The sequence below is a fragment of the Echeneis naucrates genome, chromosome 24, assembly GCF_900963305.1.
Source record: "Echeneis naucrates chromosome 24, fEcheNa1.1, whole genome shotgun sequence".
NCBI lineage: Eukaryota > Metazoa > Chordata > Actinopteri > Carangiformes > Echeneidae > Echeneis > Echeneis naucrates.
In genome coordinates this window covers 10,959,066-10,974,919 of record NC_042534.1, presented here as the reverse complement: position 1 = coordinate 10,974,919, position 15,854 = coordinate 10,959,066, and the positions used below count along the sequence as shown (strand labels likewise).

Sequence of the window (15,854 nt, the reverse complement as noted above, 5' to 3'; positions counted from 1 at the left end):
TTTTTTTTTTTTTTAACATAAATTTCATACAGGGTCAGATTACTATCCAGCCATTTATCTGCTAAAAATGTTCAGTTATTGCCTTGGCTTGTTTAGAGTCAACTGTGTCTATAATAATAAGTAAGCGTGTGTTCTTTCTTGTAAGCGTTTCAGAAAGAGCTTTGTACATGTGTACATGCCACTACTGTACAGCTTCACCTTGTTGGTGTGCGTAAACCTGGATCTGCCTCAAACTTTCTCATAAATCCGTGTGCAGTGTTAAGAAAAGCAGGCGATACACATTGGCACAACGACAGAGATGATTGTCAGAGAGAAGTGAGGGAAAAAAACAGCTGTCAATTTTCACTGACAGAGAGATTTTTCCTTTGGGAGCCTTGCTGAATGTACTGAATAATACATGTTCACGTTTTAATGCACTGGGATGATGCATTTGTATGTTTTAGTATGCATGTCTAATCATGATGTGCGTCTACTGTTTGCTACTCTATGTGAAGGACAGACTGTCACAAGGGAGGCTGCAGTGGCGCAGTGCAAGTGGGCATCATGGAGAAAAATAGCAAAAGATAAAAACTTGTCACATATTCACACACTCTATCTGCGGAAACCAGGCAGCTGGTAAAGCGGAGGAGGACGAGGAGGCAGAGGAGGCAGAGGAGGTTGCCGTGTCAACTTTGTACCAGTCTCTCTCTCTCGCTCTCAGCCTCGGCGCAGCTCATGGAGTTTCTGGGCAACATTTTCCAGCTCTGACTCGATGGCTGCCAGGCTTTCAATCTCTGGTTCCTGCACAGACAATAGGAGGAGGATGGAAGGTGGGAAAAATGATACTACTCATAATGCAGCCACAACTGCAAGGCAGCAGCTGTGCCACTTTGTCACTATCCTCAGGATTCAAGCTGAAGGATGAATTAAGCCTCATTATAAAACAGCACAATATAAACCCTTTACACTGTTTGGCCTTCAGGGAGAAAAACATTTAGCTCAGCACCTGAGCCAGAAAATGTTAGTCTTGTTCTGCAGAAAACATCTTAAGGAATAGTTTGTCATTTGGCTTTCTTGTCCTGAGTTGGGGGTATTTATTGATACCACCAAACGCCAAATCTGAAGCTGGGGCCAGGAGACAGCCATCTCAGCTCATCTTAGCTGACCAGGCTCTGTCTGAATCTGCCATCATCACAGCAATCTAAAGGGGTTGGTGTGCGTAACCTTATTGCTGTGTAATAACAAGGAGAGGAGCGCTCACCTCTGACTTTCTACTGGCGCTCCCCTCTTCCTCCATCCCCCTTCTCTCCTCTGGTGCCCTCCTGACGATCATCTGCAGCTCCTTCTCCTCTGGACTCCTTTTCTTCTTCTCCTCCTCATCCTCTGTGACTTCCTTCGAATGATGGGGAACTTCCCCCTGCTGACCCTTAGCTTTTTTCTTCAGTGGCGAGCCCTTGCCCCTTTTGGTCCATCTCTTCTTCTGCTCTTCCTCCCCCTCCTCCTCTCCTTGTTTTGGTGGAAAAATTGGAGCTCTCTTTTCATCCTTTTCATCCTCCTTCTCCTCCTCCACCTCCTCCGCTTCATCAAACTTCTTCTCTTTTGATGTGTGTCTAAGTGCGTCTCTCTTTTCATCAGATGCTCCACCTGGGAATGAGAAATGAACAAGTGGGGTCTATTTTTTCGTATGTTCTCTCAATGAAACACCTCGACCAAACCCCCTGCAAAAAGGGCTCCTCTCCCTCATCGGCAAGATTCCACTTATTTTAATGAAATATTTCTTGCCAGCTGGCAGCTCAGCCTCCAGTGGTGCTCGCTGTGCTTTATGGGAATTAACAGTATGGCTGGAGCAGTCAGATGACTTGGCAGCAGTTCCCTTTTGTACAATACATATGCGTATGTCATTGCACTTTGAGCTCAAGAAAAATCCCAATTTCCGTTATTCTGTTGAAAGATTTGGGGAGATCAAAAGCAAAATCTTGGGCAGTTTCGATCCGAGGATGGCCTGAGAGGTAATGGTGAATGATCCCAGCTGTAGCCAGTGCACAGCAGCTCATTGAAATTCCAGGACATGGAGATATTTAATCACTTCTGTTGGTATGCTGTCACTCTGCCAGCCATTGGGGGGGCTGAAACTCATCATGTAGATGAAAGAAAGCACTTCTATCAATTACCCAGTCCTGTGGTGGCAGTGGATTTCATCCAAAGAAATCTGACTTGACTGGACCTTAAATGTTAGGCTTGAAAATTTGAATATGCATGTTTCCTGTTATATCTTTACCTTTGGGCCTGTTTTTCCGTCCATTTACGAAATTGAAAGTAACAATTAAGTGACAAATAAAAGGCAAAAAAAAGCATTTACCTTTATTATCCTTGGTCATGTTACCCTCCACTGAATTTGATCTCTTCTCTTCAGATTCTTCTTCCTCTCGCTCCCTCTTTTCAGCCTTCCCCTCACTCCACTCCTCCATAGACTCAGAGACGTGACTTCCTGGGTTCTCATCATCATTCCCCCTCTTCACCTGCACATCTTCAGTGAAGCCATTGTCCTCCTGAGATTCTCTACCTCGGTGGCTTTCATCTTTTTCTGCCTCTCTATCCCCTTTTTCTGTCCTGCTCGTCTGTGACAGGATGGATCTTTCACCAGGGCCCCCTAAAGCATCCAACATGGATTGATCTTTAAAAAAAAAAAAAAAAGAGAGAGGGCAGAAATTTAATTTACAAGAAGATATTGATTTTCCAGTGTTGTTAAAGGAGGGTGCTCACACAAAAGCACTATGAGTTATTACTCAGGCCATTTTGTGTCCTCAGATTTGTGCAGCTTTGCTTCTTGGAGTCGAGTTGGCCTGTCAGGTTTTACATGATGATGATAAAATTGTGATCTTATGATACTTAAATTTTATCTGGGGTGAGTGCACACTCTGCATCATCGGACTCAGGGATATTACTATGACCTTCTTTGAAGTAATTTTTCTAATTTCAGCACAAGCACATAATCAAAATCATTAACAGGGTAATCAATAATGAAACGAATTGTTGGTGTTTGCAGGAAAAGCTTTTGGCATGTGAATTAGTGTAAAACTAACGCACTAAGTATCATTGCTGTAATAAAAGAATAACATTTTATTATCTGTGCGTCGTCTTTTCCATTTTTTGGCACCAACTTAAAATCCATCCTCGGATGAGTGTCTGTAATATTCAGTGCAGCATCAGTAGTTTTCTCTTTCCTTCCATTTATTTCATCTCATTTTATATTGTTTCCAATACATCCTTCCTTTGACACACACAATAGGCCAGAAAGCAGAAATCATTGAGTTGGCTGTTGGTAACTTTTCCCTGCTTCTTGCTGAGAGCAGGTGGCAGCCATTGTTAACTGACAAGCACTTTGGCCATCTTTGTGTTTACAAGGCGTTATAATACAAGCTCTGAGCAGAACTGTGTCTTCAGGACAGCTCAGACGTTACAGTCAGCTTCTATGTGAAAGTGACCAGATGGGCATGACGACGTCAATGGAGGCAAAGAGAGGACAAAGAACTTCTTTTATTAATTATTCCCATAATGCACTGCTATGCCATCTGACCAAATACTGTTCCAAGGTGAATCCAGATTCAGTCAATTTAAACTCTAATGTTTCTACTAAAATTTTCTCTGCACATGTTCATAATTTTGCTTCTTCAGACACAAATAGTCGCTGTTACACCAGGACGTCAGGGGACATACAGCAGATCAGCGAGAGTGGAAATGTACCTCGGCTTACATAATTTTTTTTATCATTACTGCACTTGTCCACAGAGCCTCATAGACTAAAAAAAAACAGTCAGGTGGAGTCTGAGTGTGTGTGTGACCTGATTCTGTCCACAGAAAGTATCACAGCGTTTACATTCACCTCAGCACTTCTCCAATGTTTGTCAGTTTTACTTCACTGACAACAGAAGAATTGGCCTAATGAAAGTAATACATCATTTTTGACATTTGGCGCATTTCAAGATGGTGATGATGTATTGCTCAAAATGAAACCAACTGAAAAGTTGTTGTTGACGTTAGTCTGATTTACTGAGGAAACTCACCGGCAACGCCATCCGTAGTCTGAGAGTGGGTCGTTGGGTCATGTGCAGCGGCGTCGCTTTGCAGCTGAGCTCTCTCTTGGCCACCTAAGATTGGAAACTGTTATTTGAACTTTTTGTCTCCATATACATGTAAACAGTGACGCTGAGCGAACATGTGATATGGGACTCACCTTGAAGCGCGATCTCCTGCAGCTCCTTCAGAAAGTTATGATGGCGAAGGATACGAACGAGCCTGTCATCTGCACGCACACATGCAAAGACACATCAAAATTCATGCCAATGAGCAGCCGAGTACCCAACTCAAAGGAAGACAGAAAGGAACAGAGCAAAGACAGCAAAACGAATCTAAAGGGACAGAGGAAACACAGGTATATGTCATTCCCCTTCACTTTTTCACTAGACTCAGCAGTCTGCTTCAATGGTTCGTCAGAGTTAATTGCCCTGAAATTTACTGCTTTCAAAGCAAGTGTACAATTAATCATTTGGCCTGCAGAGAGTCTCCCCAGTGAATTACAGCAGCAAAGGAGACTGGATTTTCTGCTGACCCACAAACGGCTCCATATACTGTACCCAGCGACCACAGAAAAGAGAGAACTATCGCACTGTGCTCTAATATCAGTGTGTGATCTGTCCGCCCTCCATCCATTCCTCTGACGGTGTACAGTTTCCCTCTCTCAGTAATGAATGCTCGGCGAGGAATTCTCTTATTGATTTTTTACAACAAGGACTGCATCAAGGTAATACCCGGTCTATGTAACCAAATAGTCTTCACTGAGTCCTTGTGACCCCTGCTGTATATAACTCCCTGCAGTGGGCTTTCACCCAGCGCACACTCTGCATCAATCCATTAACCTCATGATGTGGGCCACGTGCACTTACCATGCAAGGACAGAGCAAACTGGGCTACTAGAAACACAGTTGTTCACAACTGCTGTTTATCTTAGAGAGGTTTCAATCAACACAAAGTGAAGATCGACGTATGATAGAAAATATTGATAAGAAGACAAATAGACCAAATTCCCTGTGGTGGGGTTGCAGACTTGTACAAATGCAATTTTCCCCAAATTCCCCAAACTTGCAAAGGTTAAAATTCAAGTATTATTATTCTGAAACTTTCTGAAAAAAAGAAATGATGTTTAATACTTTGATTGGAACAATCAATTTTCAGTGGTGAGAATAGATAGCAGGAGTCTGGGCTTGCTGATTATTGTATTATCATTAAATGACTCTTTCATTCTTTTAAAGTTGGTCTTGTAAGAATTGTGGTGCAAAATATGATGGTGATGAAACGACAGGATTGTGCTGAGATCAAAGGGGGGCCGAGTGGCTCCATGATATTGCCTTGCTGTGCTTGCACAGTGTAAAGGATGCAAACAAACAAACAAACCCAATTAAAAGTCACTAAATTGAATTGAATTGGACTTCCTGCTGCAGGTGCTTACCTGTTTTCAGTATGACCAGACACTCCTGACTAACAGGCACAGGGTGGGGCCTTGCCAGCACATCTGCCAACGCCTCCACAACACATTTCATCACCTGTGCACACAGACATTGCATGAAAAAGCTATTAGTTAATTCAGTTTTTGGCTTTGGGAGTCGGTGAGATGCTTTAGATGGAGGGCTATATATTCCTCTGGATTCTCTCTGAGAGCAGTTCTTCTGCTAACTTGGCCACTAATTCAAAGAGGTAAAAAAAAAAAAAACCTCTTAGATCAGAGATGAAAAATTATTCCATCTCCCATTGTGCTTTAAGCATCAAGCCAAACCCTTATGCTTGATCATTATTATTTTCAAAGTGCTCTGCTACAGTCAGATCTTTGGATGTCACTCACTTGCATGTCATAACATGTCCTCCACATCTTTTTGTATGTTTTGTGGTATCTCCAACCCAATTCTATTATTTCTATAAACTAATCTCTCGCTCTCTAATTAAAGATGTGAAATAGATCCAGAAGGATAAATTCATATGATGAAGGTTGAGGTGCTCCTTTGCTCTCGAAACAACTATTGGCTGTAACATGGTCGTACTGAGGCAGCTCTGTGTGGAGAAGGTACTTGAACGAATTAAACTGCTTGGATGAAGTATTTGTAATCCCTGTTTCCTTTCTGAGCGTGGGGAACCAGAGAGGAGGGAACTGCCTCCTCTAATGAACCAGCATTTTAACTATTCCCCAATTTGTACAATTTTAAATGTTTAACTACTTCAGAGGGACTTTTTTTATCGCAATTTCTACAACACTAGTACAATAAATTTAACACAAAGACAGAAAGATAATACAGACAGAAATAATAATGCATAAAAAAAAAAAATAAAAAAAAAAAAAACATCTTACCTTTACGTCTTCATTCTCCAGCGGACGTGAAGTCACTGGCAATGACAGAACTGCAAAAGAAGCAAGAAACATGCATGACCATAATGTGCCGTTGTGCGTTTCAGCATGCTGCCGCTGCGTCCCTCAGGGAGTGTGTGAGCGTCTCCGTCTGTGTCGCTGTCCTTGGTGCTGAACTCGCACCTCCTTGGACGGTCACAGCCGGACAGCCTCACTCAGCCGCCGCTTACCGCAGTTGGACAGGAGCGTCAGAACCAGCAGTCCTCTCCCGATCATGTTTGGAGCTCTCCAGGAATAGACAAATAGCGAAGCTTTATTTCAGAAGGTCGGTTTTTTTTTTGTTTGTTTTTTCCACTCCCCCCCACCCCCCAGTTTTTGAAGAAAAGTCTGGCTGTTCACGGACGCATTCTGAACTAAACTCTGCCGCCCTTCGGTATTTCTGGAGAGCTGGATCTCCCGCAGCGGTCGGCGGCTCCTCCGTCCTCTCCGGTCTCTCTACCAACCAACACCTCACCGCATCAGCCGCCCCTTTTATAGCACGAGGTGGAGAAAGGAAGTGACATCATCCTGGGGGAAACGATTACTATTGCACCTGGTCGCACCTCAGTGGTTGTCAGGGTGTGCACAGGTTTACGGTGTCTCATAAGTATGGACGTCAGCGGCGTCTGTGTGCCTGACATATCAGCATTTCATTTCACTTACACTTGTATTGAAGTTTGTTGAATACACCGAGTCAGCCCACATGACTGTCTAAACCGGATTACGCAGTGACCTTGGCCATGGAGTAAAATAAGAAAAATAATTAAACCACAATTAAGACTGGATCGCAGATCTAATCAAATTATGTGAATAAACCGACGGACGACGTCTCCCATGAAATCACACTGTGCTCCCACAAAGGACAGAGGAGAATGTGTTTAATTATATCATTATAATGTATTAGGGTACACCCCGCCCTCGCCTGATGTGAGCTGGGATTGGCACCAGCACCCCCCGTGACCCGGAAAGGGATCAGCAGCAGAAGATGAAAGATGAATGAGATTATTTGTTTCTTACATAATCACCAGTTTGCATCATTGAACCGTGTGTTTTTGTATCACGATAATAAATTTGCCTAGTTTATTAAAAGTCTCTAAACAAATTATCAGTATCATCAGTATCATTATGTAAAGGACTGATGAGGTTCGAGCGTATTATTATATGTACAACCAACCTATGGAACATCATTAAGTTGTTTGTCCTCTTTTACACAAGTGTTGTGTCCCAGATGTTATGAGCTCATGAGGTTGTTTTTTTCTTTTCATTTACCACCAACACTTTGATTGGAAGAAAAGAAATGCATGACAAAGAGGTTACCAAAGAGGTGTGGGCCGGACTGTTTGCTGTTTCAAATTTCCTACCGTATCGTCTACTGAGATCCCAAAGATCTCATTATGCTTTCAGAGAGACAATAAAGGGCAATTTGCGTCAGAGCTGGATCCATATTTGCCCCGCATAAACGGGCAACGGCTTTGTTTAAACATGAAGCGGTTTTCTTTGAAAGCAATAATAAGGTGATTATGAAACCCAGCAGCTACAAAGGTTGACTGAAACTCAGCTCACTGCAACACAGAGGACAAATGGGAGAAAACAGAAATGGGAACATATATATATTAGATCCTTAAGTGCAGGGCTAACTAAAACACATTGCGGGTGATATTAATAAACACAATTTAACAAACACAATGAATACTGAATAAACATGATAAAAAGGTTTTGCCTTCATTTAAAATGTCCAAAAATGTCCTGCATCCAAAAATGTTTACACTGAAACAGGTTTAATAAAACTATTCCAATCTAGGCCATGTAATTCAACCCAACCAAGCTGAGTACATACTGCATGGTTTTCCTTTCCATTCAGGAGTTAAATGAGTAGCCTGAGACGGGCTTAATATATCTTCCACCTGCCCCTGTAGTTAAACTAATTAAACAGAGTCAACATGCACTGTACTGCAGACTGTTTAACCAGAGAGCACATGAATAGTACAATTGTCTGTAGCATAACCATATATCACAGCTTACTTATCAGCAATGGTGATATATTGTTTGTGTAAATAAAGCGTTATGACCTTGCTGCTCATTCAGTGTTTTATTTTTGATTGCTTGTTTTGTTTTGTTCCCTGTGCTCACTTTGGTTTCGTATATCCCCTCTTCTTGGGCTCAGTTCATAATACAGCAGGTACCGGAAGACGAAGACGTGAAAGTGGGGCCAGCAGCAGCCCAGAGATCTGAGGAATAAATGTGAGACTAAATTGTCATTGGTCTAGAAAAAGTCGCAGCTTTTTAGGGCTAGTCTGCTAGAATTTAAGATGGATGACAAATTCTGTTGCCCTTCATCCTCTGAGCATCTGAATATGCAGACTGTATGTTGCTGAAACTGAACGGAGCTCTGTTAGCACCCCCCCAGTACAGGAATTTTGATGTGGCGATTGATGCAATTCATAATTTTTGTTTTAATAATTCAAACATTTCAATTAAATGACTGAATATAATACACACAACCTTATATGAAGAATTCAAAGCCTGAAGGGCCACTGAGACTGATTAAGAGTCCTAGAAAACACTTTCATATATTCACCAGACATCCATACAGCTTTCAGGCAAAGTCTAATCAGTTTGATATTTCATGTATGAATATATGAATGCCACATTCGCAATTCAATAACGACTGAGGTAAAATTTTTCCCCGCTGATTACAACATCTGAAATTGATAAAGTAACACAGTATAGTAAAGGTTGCACTAGGCCAGTCCGGCCCTAAAAAATATAGCTACATTTTATTATTTTAATTACAAGTGTGGGAAGCTTGTCCCATTGCCAGAGTTAGTGTGATCTAACTGATAAATCGTCATCATGGATTGAAATTTAAAAGCAAAATAGAAACATGAGCAGCAACCCACTACCTGAAAAACTAAGTGTCCTACCGCCTTTTAAAAGTCAATATTTCAGTTGCAGGATTCACTGTCATGTTATCTACGGGCTCTTCAGACCTTCAAACTGTGGTCGTTTCTCTATGCTGATATCAGGGATGTGCATGTTTCAAATAACTGCTCACATACGTGGTTCTCTCCTCAACAGTAACCAGAGTAGCAGAGACGTGTCTGTAAAAGTAGCTTGGGAAGGTGAAAGCTACTGAAGTCCAAAACGCCCAAAACCCACGAACAGCGAGAGCAGCAGGACGGCCATCTGTGATGGAGCGTCTGACTGAAGTGGATTCTGACCTGACTTGGCCACAATTGGTCGGGTGAAGATGTACGGGTGTTCCTGCGAGATGCGACACAAAGAAGAAGGGAGGTTAAAATCACTGATGTCTACAGTCATTTAGGCTATTTCACACCTTTATGGAAATCAGATTGCAGACTTGCAACAAATATTTTATTTTCTTTTATCTATTCCATAATTTTATTTTTGGTTGCTCATATTATTGTTGTGTGGCCAACAGAGACTGTCCTGAGGAAAGTATTTGTGAGTGTATTAAAGTTTTTGTGACAAAGACCTTGGACTTACAAGGTGAAAGATGAGTAAACATGCATAGTTAAAATTAAACAGCATAACCCCAGCATTGAAAGCAAAATGCTAATAAACCAACTATAACCTTGAGAGAATATAATCAGTTACATTTCGGCTGACTTTCCGCACTATATCACAACACTATCAGGAGGACTGGATGGTTGTTCAGGTCAAAAACAGAGATCTCACCATTGATGGACAGATGGGGGTGATGGGGTCAGAAAAACTGCTCACGATCATCTTTCCTCCCTCAGGCTGAAACTGTAGGAGACGCAGGGAAGAAGAAACACAGTTAGTTACACTGATGATTTTTTTTTTTTTTTCATACTTCTGATCAACATTAATTTTCTATTATTTATTATATTTCATCCTTCAACTGAATATTCCATACAATTCACTCGGTTGTTGACCTTTAACCTCTTGCTTTTCATTTAATTACAAGCAGTGTTCACCATGTTGTTCCAGAGGCCCTTTGCCAACTCCTCGTGTCCCTTAATGGTGAAGTGAAAGCAGTCGTGAGTGAAGAAGGTCATATCGATCTTCCCATTCTGTCCAGGGAGGAAAAAACTTACGTTGGTGTAGATTTACTGACAGTGTGTTGTTGGTGACCTGGCGTGTTAGAAAATCCCTACAACCAGTCCGTCTCCAGACCATTATGATATAAATCATTGCTGTGTAAGATTTCACACCAACAGTTCAAAGGACACTTTGGGCTTGATATTGTTGTGGTCTCGGATTACCGGCAGGCGGGGAGGGTCGGCGTGTTTCAGAAACGGTTGGAGAACAACAGCAAAGTCATCCCTGAAGAAGCGATTGCTGTGCAGCAGCTGTTCAAGTCTTCTCTACAGAAAGATGAAACATGAAAAACACATTATTTGCCCCTTCTTCTGATTCTTGCTGCATTGACAACAGCAAATAGGCAAATTACATATACATCATTTAGGACATTTAATAGATTTATCCAGAATATACTTCCCCATTACGGATAATCTAGTACCTGGAACTCCAGATTTACCTCCACCAGCTCCCGCAGTTCAGGAGACCTGGCTACTGGCTCTATCAGGCATGAACAGAAAGACCTAAAAAAAAGAGTGTACAGGGATTAAAAACCTACACAGAAATGTGACCTAATTGGAACTTTTAAAATAAGACCCAATCAGATCATGCAAAAATATGTATTTACGGCTGTCTACTTTAAACAGCTGAAGTGTGCTGCTGCTGCTGTGTATCAGTCTGCACACAAAAGGTCACACACCCAAAGGAAGTAAGGAGCATAAAATATGTATTAGTCAACGAGGAACATTGAGTGTTCGTGTGTAAGAAAGGGAGGCTCACCTTTGGAGCAGACACCCTGGGGTGGGCTTCTGCACCTCCCTCAGAGTCTCCATGGGCAGGATCTGAACCACATTCACGATCATACGAGGAACCTGAAGCAAAACACAGAGAAAAGGGGCGAGTTTTTAGTTTGATGTGAGCATCCCTGAGGCTATAAAAGTACTTTTTTTTTTTTTTACCTCATTCATAAGCATTTCCAAGGAAACGGTCATATAGTGAATGAAGTTATCCACTGAAAAAAGAGCCTGCAAAGAACAGGGACATTCTCTAGAGGTTAATTATATATCTTAAATCAGACTCAGCACTGAAATGAAACAAACCTTATCTTTGCAGTAATCACATATGTCATTCATGCCCATGAGAATGGTCAGAAGTTTCCAGTCCTGCTCAAAGTCCAGGCCCTAAAGAAGAGACAGCAGAGGGATGAGGGACTAAATGAGATCCCCACGAGCATGTAGTTACACTTCAGAGGCATTGCTGTACCTCATATCCTCTCAGCGTGTCAATCAAATGCCTTGTTTGGCCAGGGAGATTGCTAAAAGCAAACAGGAATAACATCTTTATGGGCATCATTAAGGAAACAGAAGATTATATCTCACAGTTTATGCAAGATATATATATATATTTATATATATTTTTTTTGTCAAAAGTTGCCTGAAGCCCAAACACAGCTGAATTCAAAATAAACTGCTATGATATTATTATTTGCAAGGTAAGTCAAGGTCCTCAGCATTCGTAAGAAAGAAATGATCTTTTTGGAGAAACACAGATGGTTCCATTAGTCCCTGATCACTGCAGAGTAAAAAAAAAACAAAAAAAAAAAACAATGCCGGTCCAGGTGTTGACGCCTCACAAGGTGTTGTGTCCGGTCACAGCCAAGTTGAAGCCTGTTTCACTGATATGGGCCTGCATCCCATGAACCGTCTTGCCAGGAGCTGCACCAACCAGACTGGGATTGAATAACTTGATGATATCTAAGACAAATTATAGGAAAATAAATAAAAACAAAGAAAAATATATTCAGGTTTCTCTTTGCTTGACTGTGGTTTAATGCAAAAAAAATTATGTTCAGCTTTGAGCAACATTTTTATCTGTGATTAAAAAATTCTTACTTGCCAAAGTAATGACATCCTGAAAGGACCTATAACCCCCGATACTGCAGGACAGGGAGATGGAGAAGAGGACATTTCAATTTGAATCTCTTCCCATCACAAGAACTTTGAGAAAATGTCAAGTAGAATAATTAGAATTGCTTCATCATCTGAAAGGTCGAGCTGCGCATTGATATTATGTGGTGTCTACATGTGGGACCTGAGCCGACACATTATATCCGTCACCTCCATGACACATGACGAAATTCAATAGGAATCCCGAGGACGGTGGTGGCGTTGGCACCTATGCCTGTCTGCAAAAGGAGACACACATCGTCTAAGACTCCCCTCCGGAAAAAGAAGATCAGAAGGATCTACTGAAACCACAAACAGCTGGGCTATAAGTGCGTGTCTGCCACAGTCCTATGCAAAAATGTTTCACACAACATATATATACACACATGTCCCTATATCAAGAGCAATGCTGCCACATTTAGAACTATCAGGGGACATTTCTTATTACATATATACATCCTCTGAATATTAAAAGGTTAGAGAATATTCTGTGTTGAAATTAAATGTGAAATGCCCACAGTAGAATTTACATATGTACATATATTAAATGCTCAGTCAGTCAATCCGGAGGAGCTGAGAAAGTATCAACAAATAACACCTACTGTCAGAGAATCGCCCAAGGCAGCGATGACTTTGATATCTGCTGCCTTCACAAATTCAACTACACAAACAGGGTGATGGAAAAGATGGAGAGGGAGAGGAAAAAAAAGAGTGAGAGAGCGATCAGTGGCTCACACGTTCCAGCACATACTGCGGATGGGTAAGTGATTGCTTTGGAGCGGATCTGGGAGTCAGACCTGATGAGGGGACAGAGGGAGAGGGACTCATGTCTGGGCACTGGAACGCAGGATGCTTGAAGCTCACTGGACGAGTTTTCTCTGGAAATTCCTGAGGAAATGACGAGAGACGATCATAATCAGGTCACTGCCACTTTTATTCTTTACTCATGAGTTTGAAACGAGTCTGTTTTGGTTTATTGGGGATATTTTTTAATGTTGTTTTTAGTCTTTTAGCTGTGCTTGTTCTGCACATACTCAGGATTCCTGTTGGTCCGTGTGGTGTGGTCTGCTGTAAACCATGCTGACCTGCCTCCTGTCTTAAAACTATGTTACACTTTTGTTTATTTTTTTAAATCTGGTAATCAAGGCCTTTTAGTCATTTAACCACAAAGTGAACTTGCTGATTAAATAACGAACAAAAGCAAAATACCGTTCTGGACTAGTTACATGTTAACTTTTTCATCTCGAGCTGTGGGTCCAGGTGTGAACAGTACCTTGTTGAGGGCCTCCTTGCTGTAGTGTCGTATCCCCTCCTCATACTCCCACCACCAGTCGTCGCCTTAGAGAGAAGTATCATTTCCATTTCAGACTTTTCAAACTACCTCTTAACACATTTCTCATTTAACAAACTGTTTTCCAGTAAACACAACCATTTACAGCACAATCATCCAGCCTTTAGTTTGGCCCAAGACTCTCATTCTAAAATCAAAATGTTTATTTCAAATCAAACCTTAACACAGTATGAAAGCCTGGAAAAAAAAAAAGGGCTTGCTGTAACAATAAATACAGGCACACTAGCCCACGTGTGCTCTGCCCTCCTGCTTGTTCTAGCACTTACCTTTGACAGAGCAGGTCACGAGCACACATGTTGCCACGGCGATCCAAAGCCACTCCATAGTAGCGCGTATGGACCAGTCAATGGGTCGCCCCTACAGACTGCACAATGTGATGCTCAGGCTTTACAGCACTGCCACATTGTCTCCCCCACCCTCTAACACTGACTGACAAGTTGGGGGTCCAGTGACAGCAGTTCAGATTGTGTCAGCATCACACCTCATCTTTTTAAGGCGCGTTCAGCTACAATCACTCCCTGTATTGATAGCCACAACATCTCTTGATTAAATAAAACAATATTTAACAGTAAGGACAGCATTATCAAGTCAAATTCATTAAATATCCATACATTTTATTCATTTCTTTATAAACTTGTATTTTCCAATGGTAAAAATGAAGTCGTCCTGACAATCTTCACCAGTGCTTCAGTTTAGAAAAAGTGTATGGGTGAGTTCTGTGGGTATCAATACATGAATGCGGGGATGTCAATGTCAGCGAAACTGTTATTTTCTAATATTATAAACTAATATTTTCTTATCATCCAGCAAATACAGTTTACTGCAGACTTCATGCAGGTGTTTTGGCGGATAAATTCTGCTAATAGCAGGTATATACTGGAAATGAACCAAAAATAATGAGCAGTTTGTGTTAAATAATGAAGTTTATCGTCTAGTTTGGAAAAAATTATTTATGGCCAAACCAGGGCCTTCATTTGTTTCCCTGTTGAAGCTCGGAAATAGATTCAGCTGAGCTGAAGAGCGTGGGCAGAACACGGAGCTCCAGCATGGACTTTGGTGAGGGGGTGGAAATTCTTACAACAGCTGAAGTTGGGTAACCTCTAATCATCTAATGTACAAACAATCCAGCAAGGCGCCTTTTATGGTTAAGGCTATTCCAATTTCATCCTCAAGACTTAATTACCTAGACAGAAAAAAAAAAAAAAAAAAAGTTCAGCTACATAAAAAAAAAAGAAAAAGTAAATAAATAAAATAAATCTAAAAATCTAACTATTTTAGTGGAAAATAATTCTCACCAATACAAAGTACAAGTTCACTCATTTTCTCTGCCTTCTTCCACTGGACTGTTATTCTAACATTTGATTTTTAGGATATTTTTTAAAGAGAGGATTTAGGTGACAGTTGAGATCTGTCAACCTGTGTAGTTAAAACTGAATAATTTATCAAACAAGCATCCAGACCAGTTTTTATATTGATCAAAGTAAGCCACTTCACATATTTCTGGTTTTTATATTGATAACATAACATGGCTTTAGTTTATTTTAGCACTGTCACTAATGTTCAATGAACAAAAACTCTCTGAATCGCAGGTATGAAAAGGAACCAACCTGCCAACATGTCAATTAAACAAATAACTATTGAATGCAAAATGGTTCACTGGTATGGTATGAAAAAAAAGAAAAGAAAAAAGAATGTGCTTCAAGGTTGAAGAACATGCAAAAATATGACTTCTTTCGCAACTTGACCTGGTCTAGCAAATAAAATTATCTTATTTTATGTGTGATTGTTTTTCTAAATACTGCGCAAAATTAGGATTGAAGGGCTTCAACTGAGTGTAGTTTTCTTAAAAAAGGGAAAGTGAGAAGAAACTAATGCACATATATTAGAGTCCAACTATATTATTCAAAATGTCTTTGATCTGGCAACTTCAAGACTATTTTCATGTTGAGGACAAGGGTGCTTCTGGCAGTATCCTGAGTCACAGACTAACAAGTCCCAAGTCTGTTATCTCCTCAGCACTCTCTGCAGCCCTGTGCATTAACATCTTCACTGCCTTGCTCTAAGCACAGGACCAGCATAT

The 15,854-nt window shown here is 41.0% G+C and overlaps 3 protein-coding genes across 3 annotated transcripts; all 3 read right to left on the bottom strand.

Annotated features, from left to right (window-relative positions):
- On the bottom strand, positions 1 to 6,881 carry chga (chromogranin A). The gene is made up of 8 exons (XM_029496297.1): positions 6,604 to 6,881; positions 6,377 to 6,426; positions 5,486 to 5,579; positions 4,214 to 4,282; positions 4,044 to 4,127; positions 2,339 to 2,653; positions 1,241 to 1,623; positions 1 to 780 (listed from the first exon to the last, which is right to left on the bottom strand). Exons 1-8 carry the CDS (start codon positions 6,647 to 6,649, stop codon positions 697 to 699), a joined length of 1,125 nt encoding a protein of 374 aa, XP_029352157.1. The 5' UTR covers positions 6,650 to 6,881; the 3' UTR covers positions 1 to 696.
- A 2,061-nt stretch (positions 6,882 to 8,942) lies between these two features.
- LOC115038079 (phospholipase B1, membrane-associated-like) lies at positions 8,943 to 11,843 on the bottom strand. Its single transcript, XM_029496907.1, has 9 exons — positions 11,741 to 11,843; positions 11,578 to 11,658; positions 11,437 to 11,502; positions 11,258 to 11,349; positions 10,920 to 11,001; positions 10,663 to 10,764; positions 10,375 to 10,470; positions 10,112 to 10,183; positions 8,943 to 9,676 (listed from the first exon to the last, which is right to left on the bottom strand). The coding sequence occupies exons 1-9, from the start codon at positions 11,828 to 11,830 to the stop codon at positions 9,542 to 9,544; spliced, it is 816 nt and encodes a 271-aa protein (XP_029352767.1). The 5' UTR covers positions 11,831 to 11,843; the 3' UTR covers positions 8,943 to 9,541.
- A 263-nt stretch (positions 11,844 to 12,106) lies between these two features.
- LOC115038241 (phospholipase B1, membrane-associated-like) lies at positions 12,107 to 15,757 on the bottom strand. The gene is made up of 7 exons (XM_029497110.1): positions 14,041 to 15,757; positions 13,697 to 13,761; positions 13,221 to 13,311; positions 13,026 to 13,084; positions 12,595 to 12,662; positions 12,370 to 12,413; positions 12,107 to 12,231 (listed from the first exon to the last, which is right to left on the bottom strand). The coding sequence occupies exons 1-7, from the start codon at positions 14,096 to 14,098 to the stop codon at positions 12,107 to 12,109; spliced, it is 510 nt and encodes a 169-aa protein (XP_029352970.1). The 5' UTR covers positions 14,099 to 15,757.
- Positions 15,758 to 15,854: the final 97 nt, after the last annotated feature.